General features: G+C 40.5%; 1 protein-coding gene across 1 annotated transcript in view; it reads right to left on the bottom strand.

Moving 5' to 3' along the window:
• The window catches only part of LOC126176331 (uncharacterized), a 202,661-nt gene that overhangs the window by 155,058 nt on the left and 24,348 nt on the right, over positions 1–23,255 (bottom strand). The window contains exons 4-5 of the mRNA XM_049923482.1: positions 9,803–10,154; positions 1,211–1,314 (exon numbers count right to left, since the gene is read on the bottom strand). Coding sequence (XP_049779439.1) covers positions 1,211–1,314; positions 9,803–10,154 — 456 coding nt within the window. The remainder of the gene's footprint in view (positions 1–1,210; positions 1,315–9,802; positions 10,155–23,255) is intronic.

Below are 23,255 nucleotides of genomic sequence, written 5' to 3'. Positions count from 1 at the left end.
CACTTCCCCGACACAAAATTGAGCGAGAATGTGTTAACTGTCTCCATTAACAGATGCACTGTCTTGAAACTACAGCACTGTCTACATTTAATACATGAAATTGTACGTATAACGTTCTTTTAAACTGATTTCTGTGGGTTATAACTAGAAGGAAATAGCAATCATGCCAAAGCTCACAGTGAGTAGACAAAATTGGGACCTAGATCTATTTACAGACAATACAATGGTGGCATCCGCTGTTGGCAAACATCGCTGTTACAGTACAGAAAGACACCAGCAGCCTCCTTACTGCAAGCTGTAGCGGCAACTCATTAACTGTCCGATTGCCACAGCTTTGGGCCAGCCAGTAGTCTAAAGATAGTAGAGGAAGGCCCCCTCCTCCACAGTAGTGTTGGCCCAAGGCCAAGAGTTTTTTCTCCCCACCTCCTCTAAGACATTATACCAAATAACTCCATCTCAAGACACCTCACACTATTCTGATGATATCAGTACTGCACAGCTGCCCAGAAACTTTTACTATTTCACAAAGATTAGTACACATAATGAAACTTGTTTGTTGATTGTAAAGAACAGTCAGGTTCAGCTGTCTTCCATTTACTTCCATCTCATTGTAGCATGCAGTGTCAGAAAAATAGGTAACATATTGTCTATAAATTACACAAATGCAGCAACTGTGTTGAAGGTACTGGGCACAATTTAATTTAATTACAAACTTTATATTTCTTAATATGGCCTTGTCCAATGGAAGACTATAAGAGTGTCTCTTTCAGCTAGGTACGTGAAGAAGACTCAACTTTCCATATTATTATTCTTCTTCTATTTACCTCTTTTTGTCCTGCTCCAGGCATAAAAACCTGGATCCACTCTGAAGTGAGTTAATACTATCACGGAGGATCCAACCAAGATAACAGAATGCACTAAATATAACCACACATCAGTAGGGATGAATAAGGGATGCCTTATTATCTACTTTTATCACAAAACTTTTAATTCCAAACCAGTGAAGACATGGAATCAAGTATCTAGAAGCTGAAGGTTAATTCTCAACACTATTATCAGCCAGTGGCAGACTTCCCAAAACTAAATGAAAACCCACTGCTTTGATTTTTCACTTTTTTCATGACGAAAGTGTTAACTCACAGACTATGTATCAGAACTTTGAATCGTGTGAACTACACACTGAGACACATGGAAGCAACGCTAACAGTACCTGGTGAAACCGAGGGGGAATCTGGCTCCCAACAAAGTTCTTCCTGCGACGATATGGAAGTTGTTCTGTGCTTGCTTGGATCTTCATTCCTCGAGCCTCTGGAACTGCAGGAAACATTTTCCTTGTCACACTAATATGACACACATTTATATGAGGTGCATAAACAGTTTCTCAAACAGAAAAATTAAGAAACAATAATTTAAAATAGGGTTTGAACGCAATGTCGGTATCATGCTAACGGACGAGTTTCAGTTGCAGAGCAAATACATGGGTCAGTAGCACCCATACTATTTTTGCTGTCATGTGAGTATGATTAAACAATGTGATATGATAAGAGAAGCATAACAGCGGTTCCACATGCAGATATAGCCTACATAAATACTGCATTCAATCAAACTCTTTAAAAAATAGTGTAAAAAATTGCTGAACTCAATAAAACATCAAACAGTGCAAAGTCAAAGCTGGAATATCAAGAATATTGTCAGAAGTATAGACTGCTACTCACTATTAAGGTGACACATTAACCAGCAGTCTAGCTTTTTGCGATATTGTTAACACAATAACATATTCTAGTCATACGTAACAATTCCGGTGGGAATCTTTATGCCAAACAAAAACTTTAAAACTTTTAGCACATTCGCCTCACTGTTCCCTGAAATAGATGGCAGGTCAGAATCCAAGCAAATTTCTGCTATATTTTCGGAATACGGAGAACTATCAGTGAACATACGGTAACTGGCATGTTAACAGCACTAAAAACTGAACTCTTCTCCAAGTGGGAGATGGCCACAGGACAAAGACCTCATCTTCTTTCCATATGAGTCATTAGAACTGTATGTGACACACCCTTGTTTTTGGAAGGCTTGTCGGTTTGTATCTCTACCCCTCTACCCGTTTGTTCTCCCACTGCCATATACACTTTGTTCTGAGGAGTGAGGTAATATTATGTACAGAACAGCCCATGATTTTACCACTCAGTCCTAACAGGTGTTCTTTATCACATTATCAGCTTGCTCGTAGTAAGGATTCCCAAATCCTGGTACTCAGATGCACGATACAAAAAAATTTCAGTTTGCTAATCAGGTTCTTACAAGACAGTTCTGAATGAAACATTATAATACTGACACCAAAACAATAAAGTAGTAGTGAATGTTTTACTTCTACCTTAGAATTCCAAAGCACCAATTGCAACAGAGGAGAGCAGTGCAAGAATTGTAAACACGTAAAAACCACATTGCTATTTCCTTTATTACGAGTATGAACCCAATGTTGCATATTACTGAGATTGACACTATCACCAACAAACAAAGCATTCATTTGTCTATCGATTTCAGCTAGAGGAATGTTTTCTGCAGTTAGAAATGCTATTACAACAAACTGTTTCTCACACACAGACGTAGTTACGTTACACACCACCATGCCACATGCTACAACTCAGAGTCCTCGAGTGGCAGAAGGTTGCATACTGGCAATGAAATGGGAAAGTTGACAGAGTAATATGCATCACATGTAATACCTCAACCGATATTGAGCAAGAAAACAAAACAGCATTTTTAAAAAAAATAACATACAAGGACAAAGAACGTATACAAGGACAAAGAACGTATACAAGGACAAAGAACGTATACAAGGACAAAGAACGTATACAAGGACAAAGAACGTATACAAGGACAAAGAACGTATACAAGGCCAAAGAACGTATACAAGGACAAAGAACGTATACAAGGACAAAGAACGTATACAAGGACAAAGAACGTATACAAGGACAAAGAACGTATACAAGGACAAAGAACGTATACAAGGACAAAGAACGTATACAAGGACAAAGAACGTATACAAGGACAAAGAACGTATACAAGGACAAAGAACGTATACAAGGACAAAGAACGTATACAAGGACAAAGAACGTATACAAGGACAAAGAACGTATACAAGGACAAAGAATATATAGAGAAGAAACAATTTCTTTAACAGTTTACATGACCTGCTATTGTAGTTAAAAACTGACTATACAAAAAACAACTAAACCGCACAGTTTCACAGCATAGTACAGAATTTTTTTGTCACAGTCAATTTTAAAAGAAAATCTTCACACCGTATTAAAAAACAAACCAATTTATGTCTGTCTGGAGGGTGAGTCAGGAGAGGAAAGGTACCTATTTTGACAGGTGATAGCATTACTGATTCTGAAAAAAAACACACACCTATGTGGACATATGCCCTATTCTGAATGGTTTCTGAGGTAGAACACTTTTAATGTACATTTCTATTTATTTTCTGTAGTATTCATTGTCATTGTGGAGAAGAACATTTTGATACAGGACGCTTGTTGCCTATCAAGTCTGAAAACTACCTCAAACTGGCCTACAAGAAGTACTTAAGCTACAGCACATGCACATCACGCAACGTTTCCAATATTCTCGCGATCTCTTCGCGCAAACTGTTAGTCCCACACAAAATATAAATAGGACCTTTCTTTGTTGCAAATTTAATTTAATTTAATTGTGCACTGAGACACGTTTTCACTTGAGTGTGCTGTTTTTGAGTTATTAAAGAAAAACGTACAAAAGTGATATTAAACATGTTCTATCTCGAAAACCATTCGCAATAGGGCATATGTCCACATGAAGTGTTTTGTTCTGAATCACTAATACTATTGTGCCTCAAAGCATGCACCTTTCCTCATGACCCCCCCCTCCCCACACACACACACACACAGTATTAATAAAAGCAGATTATCTGACACATTCATACAGTTTCAGTTAACTTTATTACCACCATTTTTTTTTCCAAAATTAAATTCTGTATAACTTCTGTTGAAAACTTCGTGTAATTGTCTGGGGTATAAAAAACAAATTGGGCCAAGTAGTTAATAAACTATAAAATTATGAAACTACTACTTTGCTTCTCTGGATGTTCTGAAAAACTATTACAGATGCATGTCTGGGACATGTTTTATTAGATAAAATAAATGGAAATCATGTTTTACTTCAAACTTTTACAGTTTTGCAATGGCTTCATATTAACGAAGTTGCTAAATTTCAGGCAAAATCTTTAATTAGCCGTAACTCCATAGCTAAACATTTGTGGACCTACGCCTATATGAACTTTTTTCTTTAGTTTTACTTGTAGAATAACATATTAAAATATATGCATATCTTCGTGAATGTAAAGGAGGTAGTGATGGAAACAAAAGTTCAGTTGCAATATCTCACACAGTGTCGATGTGGTAAATTTTGTACTTGAGATGGTTTAGGAAAGAAAAAAAGTGTTTTGGCAAGAATTATAAGTGGGCAAACAACCATGCGTCAACTGCTATCTGAAATCAAAGGGATAATAAGAATAGCAGCTGGTGTAATACAGTGAAAGAATATCTCCGTTTAGTACTATGCTTTAGAGATAAGGAAACTGAAGTTGGTTGGTTGGTTGGTTGTTTGGGGAAGGAGACCAGACAGCGTGGTCATCGGTCTCATCGGATTAGGGAAGGATGGGGAAGGAAGTCGGCCGTGCCCTTTCAGAGGAACCATCCCGGCATTTGCCTGGAGTGATTTAGGGAAATCACGGAAAACCTAAATCAGGATGGCCGGACGCGGGATTGAACCGTCGTCCTCCCGAATGGAAACTGAAGTAACATAGTAATGAACAACAAGAAAAAGATTTGTGACAAATACAAATAGCTGCACAGAAGAAATCTGAATTACGGAAGAGGAAATGAGGATTAGAAGTATTAGGAGAGGACAGAGGAGGAAGAGTGATAACAGTTATCTTCACTGGACTAGCAAAAGGCGTGAAACTTTTAAAGAAATGACTACCTGATAATCAAGGTATGTCCTCATTTCAGTTTACACCCAGTGTGTAAAAAATTAACTATTTATCACATTAGTATTCATATCCTGTTAACTGAAAGACTGACATTTGCAACTGTCACTCATTTTTTAACTGCTGTGTGTTGGGCATGCAGTTCATTAATAATTACCAACAGAATCCCTATGGCAAGATCGGCTTTAAATATTGTATCAGATGTTTTTCATAACCACTTTTTACAAAAAGGCATAACAACTAGTTCAAGAAGTTCTGAAGCAAAAGTAAAAAATTACACCAAAGATAGGAAGAGAAAGAGGAAATTTAGGAAAATAACACATGATATTGTGGCCCCATAATACGTAATGTTCTTTCTCACATGTGTAATGCACCATTATTTCAAGTTTTTCCCAAAGATATTAAAATATGCCACTGTCAAGCATCACTATAAGAAAGTGTTTTCACAGCCATTAGTTCTCACTATATAAAAAAAGTTATCTCCACAGCCACAGACTCTAACCACACACTCTGTGTCACCTTTACAAAAAAATCTGTAACTAATGTACTCAAGGGTTGTCAGCCAGTTGAGTACTAATGGGGTACTTCCTCATTCACAGTATGGATTTCAAACAGGCAACATAACTTCAATGGGCAGAAAATACAATTTTTAAATGTTAAATATTTCACCAACTGAAAGTTTTGTGCGATTCATGGTTCACAAAATACCTGGTTTGGTTCCTGTTTAAGAAATTAGTGAGGAAACTGCATCATACCAGTTTTTGGACTAATAGCTTGCACAACACAACTACATACTCCACAGACAACTGAGCAGCTTAATTGTATGGAAAACAATAAAAACTAAAGTGTGATGAACTATAAGATGGACAGACTAGAGGTACAGGAAAGAAGGATTATTAGAAAAATAATGGGTGCAATAAAAACTGCATATGGTTGGGAAAAAAAAAAGGAATAATGAGGAGATCTATAAAAATATAGAGAAAATATCTGAAGTAATAGCCAAACAAAGATTAACTTTTCCTGATGCCTCTACCTAATGGATTGAAATAGACTAACAAAACAAATATTACTATATTTCTGGAAGAAGAAATCAACAATAGCACGGATTACGGAAGTAAGGGAAGATCTAGAAAGAGACAACATCCATTGTCAGAAGAAAGGAAGAAACTTCATGGGGGAGAAAATGAAGGAATACTGGAAAAATTGGAAACAACAACACAGGAAGAAGAGGAACTGAAGTTGTTGATGTGATCCTTGTTGTTCAATACGATCAAAGAAAAAAAAATATGAAGAATTCTAGCCAACAATGATTTCTTCTGGAAGGCATCATCAATATCTGACAGGAGCACTGACGAGCAATATTTATGCTGTCAAGGAAACTACTTTACAAGTGTGGTTTCTGAGGCTTCACTTTAACCATGGACAGATGCTATATTTTCAGGTGACCAGCAAGACTGGCAATTTTTTTTTCTTTTGTACATTGTTTCAAAGGTTGTCATGGTCTTCCTTATTGGGTAATGCAAGCATGGTATTACACAGCAGGACTGTCTACAAACCAGAAGGACTGTAGGACTGTGTTGGCAATGTGCTTCTATTGACACGCACTTCAGTTTCCTGGCACAGTTTGGGGCCTTTGTTGTGGACTAATTACCTTTATCCATATCAGTGCTGAATAAAATGGACACCCTTGACATTTACGGATTGATGGACACAATTGCTGAATCTATTAGAAAAGGCTATTAAAATCCACATCTATATACCCTACAAGCCACCATACGATAGGTGGCAAACAGTACTTCATATGAGCATTAATGGTGTTTTTTTGTCCTATTCCACTGACATACCAAGCAAGTCTGTGCATCTTTGCATGCAACCTAATCTCTCTTATCTTATTTCCATGATCCGTATGAAATATGTGATGGTAACAGCATGCCTATTTGCTAAGGCCACCCAACACTGGAGCAGTACCCTGGAACTGCCCATACTAGCACCCTGTATGCGATTTCTTTCACAACTGTACTGCATTTTCCCATAACTCTTCTATAACTAAGATCTTATATTCATCTTTGCTATTACACAGTCTATGCATCTGTTGTGTTTCAGGTCAGGTACCCCTACACATTTAAACAGTGTCATTTGCTGCAGATGCCTGCCAAAAAATCTTGTAATAGGATACTATGGACTTCTTTCTCTTTACAACTGGCATTACCTTGCATTTACCCTCATTTACAGTGAGCTACATTTTCTTAACTGAGAGGACATTTTGTTTGCATCTTTCTGTCTTTCCTTATGATCATACAGCCACAGTATTTTCATGTATCCACTGGCACTGTGGCACTGTCGCACTGTCGCACTGTCGGCAAGCAATTCAAATGTTTCTGAACCTATTAGAATGGAAACCACTTCGAAACTAAGTGATCAGAGTTGCCTCTAATCAGCTGAGATGTGTATGTGGTTCAAATTTTTTGATCTTGACAAACAAGTGAGATATTACTCCAAGTTACATGTAGAGGCAGTAATGTTACTAATTATTGATGCTTAAGGTAGACCATCTACACAAATATTAGTAAGTCAGGGAAAATTGCAATAGCACAGATCCACCGAAATATCATGCTGCTGATGCAATTACTCACAAAACTGAACAGATTATCAGATAGGTAAAAGATATGCAGCAAACTAAGTAAAAATGGTTCATTCAATAGACTGAAGGCACTGCCCTGAAGAATTTTAGGAAAATTGTGTAGTAAAGTATTTACACCTTTGCGTACGAGTCACGAGATGTGTGTGTTAAATATCAGCGACACCACAAATGTTACACAAAAGATAGAAATAAATTTTGCAAAGACCGCATACTTGGAGTCCTACAGTTAACAGCAAACACAACATTACTCTTAACATTGGAAAACTGTGATACTGCTATAAAAACAGCAGTACACACTTAACATCTGAATGTCATGTGTGAAGAAAGTTTAAGACACTACTCAGAGCACTGAGAACTGTGTATCTCATTTCCAGAATATACGAGCAGTATATACCACAGTTTAACACATTTGATTTAGTAATAGAGAAGTTGACCTCATAATAAGTAGCCAGTAACAGCAGTAAATATTGTGGACTGCAGTGAGCAGTAGAGAGGACAGTACAGCTACACATCACAGGTATTTCAAGTACACGAAAATCACTGTCAGAGTTCAGACTTACTTGTGAAGAGGCCACTTTGTGGTCAGGATGTTAAGTCAGGCTTTGAAATCTGCAGAGAGAAAGGGCCTGCTCAATTATTCTGCCCCAGGCAAATACATGGCCGTTTACATGGAGACAGTGAACGTTGGGAATGAAAACATCAGGACAATGGAGAGGGAAAAGCTGGTTGGGCACCCTGAGTGACATCTGTTTGTACAAGGGTTAAGATTAAATTTCACCTCAAAAAATCATTTTTAGTAATTATCCTTTCGTTTACTGGTGCATGTCTGCAGTACCAGTGCACTCTGAAAACATATCCCCCCCCCCCCACACACACACACACACACACACACACACACACACACACACACACACACAACAAAACCATAGCAGCCCACAAACAAAACAGCACAGACTGCCTATAAAGTGAAGTATCTCCCAGCAATTTGTTTTTCGAATCGGCGGAAATGTCACGCCTGTGTTAGGCCAATCCTGGTGGCTAAAGTAGTAGTCCAGCCTCGAGGCATTTTGTACCTGCTGCTGTGATGGCGTGCTACAGTACTAACGTGTGGGGGGTTTCAAAGCGTAGCAGAGCTGCATATATGAGGTGGAATCCAAAATTTTCGGAACTGGTGCTTCCATCTGGAAGCTAGAGTAGTAGATCTTTGCACCACTAGGTGGCGAGAGCTGCATATCTGAAGAGTCAGTGTGCGGAGTGGGTGGGAGGACGTGTTGTGTGTCAACAGTGATTTCCATAATACTCTGTATTTGGTGTGTGACGATTTTACAACAGATTCGCGAACAGTACAGACCGCATTTGGTGATCCGACGTTCTCGTCAGGGGTTATCACTGGCGACGAGAGCTGGATTTACGGTTACGACCCGCACACAAAGCAACAATTGTCCCGAGGGAAGAGCCCGGGCTCTCCGAGATCCAAAAAAGCGAGGCAGGTGAAGAGCAAAGTGAAGAGCACGATCATCGTTTTCTTTGATACCGAGGGAATTGTGCACGAAGAATTCGTCCCACCCAACCAAACAGTGAATTCCTTGTACTACCGTAACTTTTGCGACGGCTCCATGAAAACGTGCGGCGATAACAGTCCGAACTTGGGCGACAAGGGAACTGGCTGCCACATCACGACAATGCGCCCTGTCACACGTCCTCGCTCACCGGGACCTTTTTGGCAAAAAAAACGACACGGCAGTTGTAGTCCACCCACCGTACTCGCCCGATTTGGCACCTCGCAACTTCGCACTGTTCCCAAAACTGAAACTCGAGTCGAAAGGCTGTCGGTTCGACAATCTCGGGAGGATTCGAGAAGCATCGCCGGTGGTGATAAACACCCTCAAAGAACGGCGCTTCCAGAAAACGTTTGACCAGTGGCAGAAGCGCAGGGACCAGTGTGTACGTGCAGATGGGAACTACTTCGAGGGTGACGGTGACCATTAGTCCAAAGGTAAGGTTTTCAACAGATGACAGCACCAGTTCCGAAAATTTCGGATAGCACCTCGTATGTGCCTGCAAACGAACACAAGTCAAATTGCTAGCGTTATTTTCCTGAGGTAACAGTTGAAACCAGATACTCTGCGTACCTGGCAGTGGAGGCGGCAGACGCACACCGTGGGGGTGCCTCCGAGGCGACGGCGGTGGCGGTGTCTTTCTCCTGGGCCTCGCGCTCCTGCTTCTCGACGGGCGTGCCTGCAGGCGAGCGCGGCGGCGGTGACGTGGGGGTGACGGAGCGCGTGCCGCCGCCGCCCGGGGTGGGGGTGGGGCTGTGTGCGGGGGCGGGGGCGGCGGCGCGGCCGGTGCGCGATGTGGCGGACGCCCTGGAGAAGTGCGACGTCCAGTTGCGCTGCTTCTCGATCAGCTCGCGGCTGTTGAACTTGCGCTCCGGTTTGTCCGGCTTCGACTTCTGCGCCGACGCTGCCGCGGCCTGCGTGGAACCTGCAGTACGGAAACACACATTATACGTGTCAGCCGTCTGAAATATATTTACTAGCGATAAATACGTGAGCTGTCAGGGACCCAGGAGAAGGGGATTTGTGCATGTGTAACTTCCTCGTAAAGGAAGTCGCGCGTAAAAGCACACTGCTTCCCGGGATCGGTGGGAATCTCTTGCAGGCGACAGGCAGCTGAAGCCCGTGAGAGTTTCTGTGTGTAGTGTGTTGATAATATGCTTTAAGGCGACTTGTGTGCAATAATGCCTGTTGACGCCAAAGAAACCGTGGCACTAGAATGATATTTTCACTCTGCAGCGGAGTGTGTGCTGATATGAAACTTCCTGGCAGATTAAAACTGTGTGCCGGATCAAGACTCGAACTCGGGACCTTTGCCTTTCGCGGGCAAGTGCTCATCAACTGAGCTACCGAAGCACGACTCACGCCCGGTACTCACAGCTTTACTTCTGCCAGTACCTCGTCTCCTACCTTCCAAACTTTACAGAAGCTCTACTGCGAAACTTGCAGAACTAGCACTCCTAAAAGTTGTGAGGACGGGGCGTGAGTCGTGCTTGGTTAGCTCAGTTGGTCGAGCACTTGCCCGCGAAAGGCAAATGTCCCGAGTTCGAGTATCGGTCCGGCACACAGTTTTAATCCGCCAGGAAGTTTCAAACCATGTCACTATTTATAGATTATTACACACCGACAATTTACGTAAATGTTCTCCAGAAATACGCAATGAACTCAAGAACAGCATTATCTGGATGTCAGTCGACGAAACTACAGATATTTGTGGACGTTACACTGCAAACTTCATTGTTGGTGCTTTAAAAGAAGAGCCTCCTTACTATTTAGTGACCTGCAAAGAACTTGAAAAAGTACATCATTCTACGATCGCCAGATTTGTGAATGAGCGTATTAGAAAAATATTTCCAGAATCTTCTGCGGATGAAAGGGTGTTTGTGTTTATTTCAGATGCTGCTCCCGATGTGATCAAAGTGGGACAAGTCCACTGAATATTTTATGCCAGTTTCATTCATGTGACGTGCTTTGCTCACGGAATACATCAAGTTGCTGAAGAAGTTCGTTCCAAGTTTGTGAATGTAAATAAACTGATTTCATCCACAAAGGAAATGTTTCTAAAGGATCCTGATCGCATCAAGACCTATAAAGAAAAACTACCAAATGTGCGTTTACCTCCCGAACCAGTGGCAACTCGTTGGGGTACGTGGGTCGAAATTTCTGTTAAGGCCTTATGGGACCAAACTGCTGAGGTCATCGGTTCCTAAGCTTACACACTAATCTAACTTAAACTAACTTACACTAAGGACGACACACACATCCATGCCCGAGAGAGGACTCTAACCTCCGACGGGGGGAGCCGCGCGGACCGTGACAAGACGCCCAAGACCGCGCGGCTACGTGGGCGAAGCTGTGTTGTTTTACAATGAACATTCCGAGGCCATTGGATGGATAGTAAACGACTTCGATAGTGCAGAGGCTTTGGCAGTTTGCAATGCAAGGGAGATTTTAATGATTCCGGTATTAAAAAATACATTGCTGTGATTAGCACTCTTTCTTCCCATGTACCTGCAAGTATTAAAAAACTTGAAACTCCAGGTTTGGCGCTGAATGAATCTATTCAGTCAATGAATAAAATTATTCTACTTTACTCCTCACTGCCGGAGGTATTCCCAAGAAAACTTAAATAAAAGTTTGAAAACATTTTAAATAATAACCCAGGCTTTGAACCCTTGTGCCAAATTGATAGTTTTATTAATGGGACAGGTGAACTTACACCAGAAACAATAAGTGCCAACATAGCACCCAAATTCAAATACTGCCCACTTACCACAGCTGATGTAGAACGATCCTTTTTTGCTTATAAAAATGTTTTGCGTGAACGACGACACAATCTTACTACCGAACATTTGGAACAGTACTTGGTCGTTTATGTTTACAGTAGTAGGAAAATGTAAAATAAATAGTAAATGATGCTTTGGTCCAATAGTTTTCATTAAAAGTTAATGCTGCTCAAAAATTCTTAATTTACGTTGTTTCTTAAATAAAATATTACGGAGTTTTTGAGTGTACCTCTCGGCGTGCGATATATCTCGAAGTTGGTCCTGCACATATTGATTGTTTCGCTGCGACTCACTCGGATCGCATCCGCTGACTACCGACAACAATAGCAAAGAAGGCACAATTTTTAAAACACGGTACGCGTCCCCATTTTGCAAATTTTTAGAAAATAATTCCAGAAAGGTCCCCTTCCTAACCTCTACCAGAAAGTATTCAGAAAATATCAGCGTCCTACATGTACCGATTTTTCGCGTGGCCGGCGCTCTCCCTCATAACTGACATGCCCAAGTTCTACTTTGAGATATAATGCACGCAGTAAATACCATGTTTTTTATTATTTGATCTTTGATATTTCGACAGTTTTCATGCATATGTTAAGGTTTTCATTACGCATGTAATCCGATTTCTAATTATTACAAACAGAGAGCCGGCCGAAGTGGCCGTGCGGTTCTGGCGCTGCAGTCTGGAACCGCGAGACCGCTACGGTCGCAGGTTCGAATCCTGCCTCGGGCATGGATGTGTGTGATGTCCCTAGGTTAGTTAGGTTTAACTAGTTCTAAGTCCTAGGGGACTAATGACCTCAGAAGTTGAGTCCCATAGTGCTCAGAGCCATTTGATGTGAAGAATAAGTATCGAAGTAGAAAAATAGAGAAGAAGCAGTCTACAAAATTATGAAAGGTGTATATGAAAACTGTGGGCGCACATGCTAAGGAGACTTAATAGAACTGAAGAATCTGACATCTCAGAAAAAAAAAAGAGAACAGATACGACATGTGCAGCTTCTCAACAAACTAACAGAAATTGAAACGAAGGGCATTCATGAAGCACAAAAAACAAAATTGGAAACACAGCTTTCGTTCTGGTGGATTCTGTGATCTGTGACATTCCAGAGTGTGTGTCGAGTCCGAGGTTGTTGACCGATACATGTTATTTTATGGTTAAAGTCGTGTAAACATTTTTTATAAAATAAGATAGAAGTGTTCATTGAAAATTAAATACTATTCACACGGCGACCAAGAATCTCCCTTGACGGATGTCCACACGATAGCCTACCTGTTTCCTCGTGTGCAATCTCGGACGCACGGGAATAAAAGGGCATGCAGAGACATTTGTAGAAAGAATGCATGTACGCATTGGTGTTCTCGTCTCCAAATGTTGCCGCATTGTGCAAGTAGTCTACCATGCGTGCCCTTCTTTGCTTGGGAGCTTGTGTTGCGTTTATTATGATCGCAAGGAAACAGAAAAAGTAAAAGTGACTGTAGGTAAAGAAGTATGTAAGTAACATAGGTACGAGAACTATGAAGTGGCGCCAACGTATTGTTTGCAAATTTCAGAACGAGATCACAGCGAGAATTTAGATTTTCTGCTTGGGAAACAACAGCGTTAAGGCTGGCGATAGCATTTCGCTAGCTAGCATCCGACGTTTTATATACGAGCTTGAACCATTTATTTCCCCATTTCAAAACAAAGCATTTCAGTGATTGCTCCAGAAACTGAGAAATAGGCCTACTTAGAAGTCGTCATGTGAAGATTAAATAACTTTCAATGCGTCATTTGTATTTTAAAATAAAACTGGTTTACACAACTCTGGTCATAAAAGATGATACCATTTTATACGTGGATTAACATCCTCGGAAGCTTTCGGAATGCCATAACGGAGGTACAGTTCCTCAGTCTTTTTCTTTTTTTTTTTGCATCGTCAGTGGCCTTCACTTCGTGGAGGAGCTAAACATACTGCATTATTTCTTTTGTTTGTATGTCAGGTTCCTCAGTTATGCTGTTATGTCGCCATAGCATGACTAGCGTCCAGTTTTCACGTACATCTTTCAAAAACTTCTGGCTTACTCTTCTCTGTTCTCCTACTTCGAAACTTACCGTATACCATTCTTTACAGTAATACGATCGGAGGCATTTTATCCGATATCTGACGTTCAGGGAGTCACATCTCAGATTTTTACTCAATCTTTGGAGGTGACATTCCATACGATTTTGCTTTGTTTTTAATCATCTATAACTTTAAGCGTGCTTCCTTTGGAGGCAACTGACATCACTGCACATAAAGCTCTTCACAGCATAGCATCAACACACTGCACAATGAAACAAACATTGACTGCAGCTGCCAGTCGTCTGTTGAGAAACGCAAGAGATTTCCACCGATCCTGGGAAACAACGCGCCCTTATGAACGGCCGCCATTTCGAAGTATATGCTGGCATGCATGAGTGCTCTATTGGGCATTTATGCTCCAAGTTGAAAACACATACGCCATCGTGTGGACACGAAGTATTCTTCACTTCAGGAATAATTAACTGAAATGCGAAATAAATATTTCAAACTGCTATGTAAGTCGCCGGTTACCCGCTAACGAAATGTAGTTCTCGTACCTCTGTTATTTGGTACTTTTCACACAGTAGCCTTTGTCTTTCCTTTTTCTGACGCTTTTTAATCTCAATAAACGCAGCACGAACTCCCAAGAAAAGTAGGAGCTCCACAGCAGATTGCTTGGGCAGCTGGGCAAAATGTTGACACGAAGACGCCCGTGTGTATATGCGTCCTTTCCGCTTATTTGTCCGCGTGCAATTTTATTCTCGTGCTTCTGCGATTGTGCACAAGGAAATCTGCATCGTGTGTGGACACCTCAACACCCGCATTCGTAACGTGTGGGAACGACAGACTCTTTCTCGGACTGGACGGTCAGTGACTGGGCACGAGTTTCCTAAAGCAGCGCTGTGTTTTTGGGAACTGTCTCATCACTACTGTAGGAAATTTTTGTGCGATGGATGGTCTTCCAGTCTTGAAAGTGTGACCAAAATTTAAGGTCAGTCCGCGATGTTCCCTCAAAAGATGATACTCGGTGAATTGGCAGATGAGAGTAGCTGAATGGATAGAAAGCAAATGACGTCAATCAATATCAACTGCTGCCAACATTAGCTAGCACACTACAGTGTGTTTTGTGTATATGCCTACAATAGTATAGCAGGTACGCAGAGTTCAAAACTATTATTAGTCTTTGGGAATGGGAAAAATTTAGGGGAAACAAAAGGCAAAACCTTACAAAATGTAACGCTTAACTATCGAAAAACTGTTTCTTAATCTTCAGACATACTAACATTACCACTGTATGTGCTGGTGCCTACCATGTACTTATCTAAAATCTGTTATTTAAATTTGTTGGACCATTTTCCGCAGCAAGTGTGTAAATATTCGTTCGATAAAGTCAAATGCGTTTTTGTTGTTGAAGGAAAAAAACAGTGCGAAAAGCAGTTTAGTTTGTATCATTCTTGTACGAAATATTTTGCTGTCGGGCACCTCACGTTCAGATCAGTTTCAGAACCCAGATACATCTGACATTTTCGGCTGGAATAAGAATTGCGGCGAATGGCGAAACAATTTCTAGACTTCACTATAAATGACTCCTCTCAGTACAACAATACTATACAAAATTCATTGTGTGTTATTTCTCTCTTCAGACTTGTTACACTGACTGAATACACGTGCCTGTAAGGCGAGGCTGGGTATGATCATAACTACCAGGATCGCTCAATAAATAATGTCCCCATAACTTTATTCTCAGACCATACTTATTCCTAAGAGTTGGAATTTGATGAAAATGTGAATGAACATTTCTTCTACACGTGCTATTTTTTTACACAGACGCCATCACGTTCTCCGACCTCCAGCCAGCACTGTATTAGAGCACATACGGTACTTACCAGCTGTTCGTGAAAGCTCTTGTCCTGTGCTCATAGCCACGTTTCCGCTGCACGAATTTCGCTTTAGATATATTCAAAATGCTTCCCACGTGGCCTACTGCGGCTCTGCCATCTGTCGGAATTGGTCGAAAGTTCGGGTGTTAAAGAAAAATAGGGGTATTATTTACTAAATGGCTTGTGTAATTTTTTGTGGAGTGGTGATGGTGGGTGCTAGGATGGCCAGACTCCCGTATTTTACAGGACCGTCCCTAAGTGCCCCGTTGTCCCGACAAAATACATACGGGATTCATATTGCCCCGTTTTTCATGAACCGTCCCGTATATTTTGAAATGTAGGTTTTTAAGTAGCGTGTAACATAACTAAATGGAGAACGAATGTGGTTCACAAAAAACGAGAAAAACGGTTAGATCAAACAAAATCGGGCACGATGAACAAGGACGAAGAATATTAAGAATATTGTTATTTATGTACTGTTCAGTTTTTACTATTTCATTGCAAAGATGTTACTCACTGTATGTTTCTACTTCACTCTAGATGTGTTACTTCTCTTCCAATGTTGTCTGCTAACATTTAACTTCTTTGGTGATAATACTCAGTAAATGCCTGAAGATGGCCTTGTAAGCCGAAAACCGGTTAGCAATAAAAATAATATTGTAGAACAAAAGCAAACTGGTGCTTTTCATTTATTAATATTAATAAGGTTTGTTTTATTTAAAAAACAAAGTTTTTTCACATTAAACATGTACTACTTTTCAGCACATCCTCGTATGTAAGTTATAACTGTCGATCCTATTTAAAGACCTCGCTATATTAAACTGATATTCTGTTGTTTGCATCTGATAACAAAATATATAATCTATTAGCAATGCAAGTTGTTAAAAGTATGGGTTTCAACAAAAAGTATAACGATATATGATGCTGTAGCGTAAACCAAGTATTATGATACAAACCTGCTATAGTTTTGAAGTATTAAAGTAATTTTCCACAAAATGTCGATTCATTTCAACTTCTAATTTGTGTCCCATATCTTGATTTTTGAAATCTGGTCACATTAGTGTACACCCTCGGCGATCTTTTTAACGTATTTATCGAACAGGTCCTGTAAGCACAGGATTTCAGTTTTCAACATCACACGATATCCGTTCGCAGTTTCCCGTGCTTCACAACACGGCGCCAGTTTCAGAGTAGTGCGGTATGCCCATGATGTAGTACATTGCTGCAAGCTCATCTGACTGTCGCCGAACGCAAGAGTATTGCGCTCTAAAACCGGTCAAAAATCAAAATCGTAAAGTTATTTTTAAATCCTTTCAAACGTGTTAATATTAAATGTCGATAACCCTCCACCACGCTCACGCCAGCTGTTAACAGTCGCAAACCCGACGTAGTGGGAAATACGAGGGTAATCCCAAAAGTAAGGTCTCCTATGTTTTTTTGTAAGTACATAGACCTGTTTATTTCTACTAAGGTTTACATCAGTGTACAACTTGAACATTTAGCTATTTTTCAACATAATCATCATTTCTGTCGATGCATTTTTGTAGACGCTGTGGCAGTTTTTGTATGACCATGTCATACCAGTTCGCCGCCAGCTCCGCGGCTTTGGCGAAAAAGGATGCCGCCACTGGCATGGTGTCAGGTGTAAAGTGGTATACCCAGGTTTCGCCACCCGTGAGAATAGAGTCAGAAAGTTGTCCTGTTCGGCTGCAAGGCGGTGAAGAGATGCGCGGGAAGAATCAACTCGCTGCCGCATGTGGTCCTCAGTCAGCATACGTGGCACCCATCCTGCGCACACCTTCCGGTAGGTCAATGTTTCCGTTAAAATTCTGTGAGCGGTGCTTCGGGAAATCTCAGGAACCAACGCGCAGAGATCATGCTGGGTGATCCGCCGATCTTCACGCATGTTTTACTCAACCTTCAACGCTGTCTCCTCAGAAATTGACGGTCTCCCGCTCCTTTGTTCGTCGCGAATTTCGGTCCAACCACCTGCAAACACTCTACACTACTTACAAACATTTTTGACATCCATACACGACTCACCATACACTTCCGTCAACTGGCGATGGATTTCAATCGGCGCAGTGTCCTTTGCTTTCAAAAACCGAATAACTGCGCGGAATTCGCACTTGGTGGTAACATCCAACAGGAGCTCCATTCTCAACGGCTGCCTAGCCAAAACCGAGTGCCGCAGCGCGGCGTGTGCATATTTACACACAGCGCGTGAAGCACTCTTCATAGCAGTGTGACCAAATGTCACACAAACAGAGTTCTGTATTTATAAAAAAAATTGGAGACCTTACTTTTGGGATTACCCTCTTAGAGATGCACGTCCATGCGCTCTTGTTTATTGCAGTTTTTTCTGTTTCGCGGTTTAGCTAAAAACACCGACTGATTATAGAAAAGAAAGTTATGTTGTTCGTCTTATCATATTATAAATTTCCTTCACTTCACGTCTATGGTTACAAATTTTTTGTAATTAGACTACGGGTTTCAGTCTATAATGACCATCATCAGATCTGCAGCAAAATACGGGAAAAAAACACAAATACACTAGCGGATTGTTTGACAATATTCTACTTTAATCACTGAACGCCTATGTTTTATATAGTTTGCTGATAGTCTCACCTAGTGTAGAGTGCCTTACGTATTTACTTGGTTTTCTTACGCTGTGCGCATAACTCTACAGTGTTTTTCCTTCTCTGTTTATATTATATACTTTATTAACTAGATAATCTGGCTCTTGCACTGGGACGAGGTTTTATTCTTTTCTTGCAACGGCCTGCCGCAGGGTACGAGGGGCCCGCACAGTCACGTTCCTCTAATCATTTCTCGCCTACGCGTAATTCTGGCGTTAGCGCTAACAGAGGGCTCTGATTATGTGCGACAGTGTTTTCCTTCACTGTGACTTCTTTAGCTATTTGTTTTATAATTCTTATATTATTCTGTGCACCCTGAAAGCTGCTTATTATCAATGTCATCACCTGCAATATTGGCATTGACCGTATGTCAATTACTGTCTCTTAACTTTGCCCTTTTTAACAATCTAACTTTTCTCGAGTTTTATTTCATCATTTTTTATTACTGTAATACGTCTTACATCTTATAAGCCTATTACAGACTTTACTGAATGTATACCCCTTTATTTTACATTGCACAATTAATCACTGAGGAATATGTATATGCCTACAGCAGCGAGATCTGGTGAACTTGCAACACAAACATTTTGTGGCTACTGTACTGTAGTAGTTTTGATCAATAGTGCTGCTGACAAGATGACTCCTGCATATGTTGTTATTTATATATATTTGACGATGCTAGTGCTCATTTTGTGTTGAACATTTGGTGACGGCGCTATGAGTCCAACATATTAGAACATGTTTTTATAAAACAGATATGCCTCTTCATATTAAAGCGCACACATGCATATGTATGTCAGTAGTACTTTTCATTATGTTCTATTTTATTGTTTTAAGCTGTAGACAATTTGCTAGAGTATTTGTGTTTTTCCCATATTTTGCTGCAGATCTGATGATGGTCATCATAGACCGAAACCAGTAGTCTGATGACAAAAAATCTGTGACCATACACGTGAAGTAAAGGAAATTTACTATATATTCCCGTCACTGTTTTATTTACGACCATATTGCAGCTTGTTATATCATACCTTTATTGTTTCAGGGTCTATAAGCGAACTAGAAAAATATTCCCGGATTTCACGTTCAGAAATACACTTCTTCTCAGGTAATAACACAGTTTTTCCCGGGTGAAAATACACCATACCCAGCGTAAAAGTACATTTTTTCCGTGTTAAATAACAATATACTTTTCCTCAGAGCTGTAAACTTATCAATCCTTTGAATGGTAAAGGCTTTTTATGCGTCGTTGAACTTCCCCGCACTTTAGAAAACGAAAGCCAGCAAAAAACAACGCGCTTTGAAAAGATCTTTTGATATGCGGCAACATTTACACTGTATATTTTCGTACTATGGAAGTATAAATACGAATCTCACCAATTAGTTCATGGTAGCCTCGAAAGCACTGAAACAAAGATTGCGAAGCGTTTTTGTCAGCCAATCATAGCTCGCGCCATGTCGTCTCGCCAGCCAATGACAACAGATATGTTCAGAGCATGGGACATGATGTAGTCAGCTAACAGCAACATCACTGTTAAGTAGCGCGAACACGCAAACAGGAAAAGTTATTGGTTTAAATTAATATAATATACATACCGTACAGTTAGAACAAGAAAACTAAAATTTCATGTGTAACATTTTTGGTTAGGCAGCATCCTAAGAGCACACCTTAAACTGCAGCATCTGACTATTTCTGACAAGCACGATTATGAATTCCACTGCTGTGCCCTAACATTTCGTGGGTGAACTGGCTGAATAAATGTTCCGTCGAGCATTTCGACTTTTCAATAGAATAGCCAAATACATGTGAAACTGCTCAACAGCTGCTGCTGGATTATTGCATAATTTGTAATCTGTGAAAGACCTAAAATAAATACGAAAATTAACCTTGAAGACTGGCCTTTTTTAGACGTCTGTTACTTTTTAACATATATAAAACACAAATGTGACAGTAAAGTTTTATATGGTAGCATAAATGGCTGGTCCTCAAAGCGTTAAGTTTTGAATGAGATCCAAGCGCTCCACGAATTAAGAAATTCATCGTACATTCTCACAAATAACGTAGCTGAGCTTTTTGTTTGTTTGTTTTGGTTTTAGGGCGCAAAACTGCTATGGTCCGTGACTTAGGAAACAGTAAAAAACCGAAAATGGAAACCAGCAGCAATGGGAACGAAACTCATCAAATTGGAGAAACTAAAAGCAGAAGGAAGGCTTAAAAATCCACTACAGAAAGGGGTTGGTTGTCCCCCAAAAAAAAGCTTCAAATGACTGACATTTCACTGGCACTAATAAACTCGAGAACGCGATCGGATGAGCGCGGGTCATCTGCTAAAATCGACGATATATCAGGCGACAGCTGTAGACGGGAGCGTGTGTTGTTGTTGTGGTCTTCAGTCCTGAGACTGGTTTGATGCAGCTCTCCATGCTACTCTATCCTGTGCAAGTTTCTTCATCTCCCAGTACCTACTGCAACCTACATCCTTTTGAATCTGCTTAGTGTATTCATCTCTTGGTCTCCCCCTACGATTTTTACCCTCCATGCTGCCCTCCAATACTAAATTGGTGATCCCTTGATGCCTCAGAACATGTCCTACCAACCGATCCCTTCTTCTGGTCAAGTTGTGCCACAAACTTCTCTTCTCTCCAATCCTATTCAATACTTCCTCATTAGTTATGTGATCTACCCATCTAATCTTCAGCATTCTTCTCTAGCACCACATTTCGAAAGCTTCTATTCTCTTCTTGTCCAAACTAGTTATCGTCCATGTTTCACTTCCATACATGGCTACACTCCATACAAATACTTTCAGAAATGACTTCCTGACACTTAAATCTATACTCGATGTTAACAAATTTCTCTTCTTCAGAAACGCTTTCCTTGCCATTGCCAGTCTACATTTTATATCCTCTCTACTTCGACCATCGTCAGTTATTTTGCTCCCCAAATAGCAAAACTCCTTTACTACTTTAAGTGTCTCATTTCCTAATCTAATACCCTCAACATCACCCGACTCAATTCGACTACATTCCATTATTCTCGTTTTGTTTTTGTTGATGTTCATCTTATATCCTCCCTTCAAGACACCATCCATTCCGTTCAACTGCTCTTCCAAGTCCTTTGCTGTCTCTGAAAGAATTACAATGTCATCGGCGAACCTCAAAGTTTTTATTTCTTCTCCATGGATCTCAATACCTACCCCGAATTTTTCTTTTGTTTCCTTTACTGCTTGCTCAATATACAGATTGAATAACATCGGGGAGAGGCTACAACCCTGTCTCACTCCCTTCCCAACCACTGCTTCCCTTTCATGTCCCTCGACTCTTATAACTGCCATCTGGTTTCTGTACAAATTGTAAATAGCCTTTCGCTCCCTGTATTTTACCCCTGCCACCTTTAGAATTTGAAAGAGAGTATTGCAGTCAACATTGTCAAAAGCTTTCTCTAAGTCTACAAATGCTAGAAACGTAGGTTTGCCTTTCCTTAATCTTTCTTCTAAGATAAGTCGTAAGGTCAGTATTGCCTCACGTGTTCCAACATTTCTACGGAATCCAAACTGATCTTCCCCGAGGTCGGCTTCTACTAGTTTTTCCATTCGTCTGTAAAGAATTCGTGTTAGTATTTTGCAGCTGTGGCTTATTAAACTGATTGTTCGGTAATTTTCACATCTGTCAACACCTGCTTTCTTTGGGATTGGAATTATTATATTCTTCTTGAAGTCTGAGGGTATTTCGCCTGTTTCATACATCTTGCTCACCAGATGGTAGAGTTTTGTCAGGACTGACTCTCCCAAGGCCGTCAGTAGTTCCAATGGAATGTTGTCTACTCCGGGGGCCTTGTTTCGACTCAGGTCTTTCAGTGCTCTGTCAAACTCTTCACGCAGTATCGTATCTCCCATTTCATCTTCATCTACATCCTCTTCCATTTCCATAATATTGTCCTCAAGTGCATCGCCCTTGTATAGACCCTCTATATACTCCTTCCACCTTTCTGCTTTTCCTTCTTTGCTTAGAACTGGGTTTCCATCTGAGCTCTTGATGTTCATACAAGTGATTCTCTTATCTCCAAAAGTCTCTTTAATTTTCCTGTAGGCAGTATCTATCTTACCCCTAGTGAGATACGCCTCTACATCCTTACATTTGTCCTCTAGCCATCCCCGCTTAGCCATTTTGCACTTCCTGTCGATCTCATTTTTGAGACGTTTGTATTCCTTTTTGCCTGCTTGATTTACTGCATTTTTATATTTTCTCCTTTCATCAATTAAATTCAATATTTCTTCTGTTACCCAAGGATTTCTACTAGCCCTCGTCTTTTTACCTACTTGATCCTCTGCTGCCTTCACTACTTCATCCCTCAAAGCTACCCATTCTCCTTCTACTGTATTTCTTTCCCCCATTCCTGTCAATTGTTCCCTTATGCTCTCCCTGAAACTCTGTACAACCTCTGGTTCTTTCAGTTTATCCAGGTCCCATCTCCTTAAATTCCCACCTTTTTGCAGTTTCTTCAGTTTTAATCTACAGGTCATAACCAATAGATTGTGGTCAGAGTCCACATCTGCCCCTGGAAATGTCTTACAATTTAAAACCTGATTCCTAAATCTCTGTCTTACCATTATATAATACCTGATATAATATCTGATACCTTTTAGTATCTCCAGGGTTCTTCCATATATACAACCTTCTATCAT

Source organism: Schistocerca cancellata, chromosome 3 (genome assembly GCF_023864275.1).
Source record: "Schistocerca cancellata isolate TAMUIC-IGC-003103 chromosome 3, iqSchCanc2.1, whole genome shotgun sequence".
Taxonomy (NCBI): Eukaryota; Metazoa; Arthropoda; class Insecta; order Orthoptera; family Acrididae; genus Schistocerca; species Schistocerca cancellata.
This window is presented reverse-complemented; position numbering and strand designations above follow the sequence as displayed.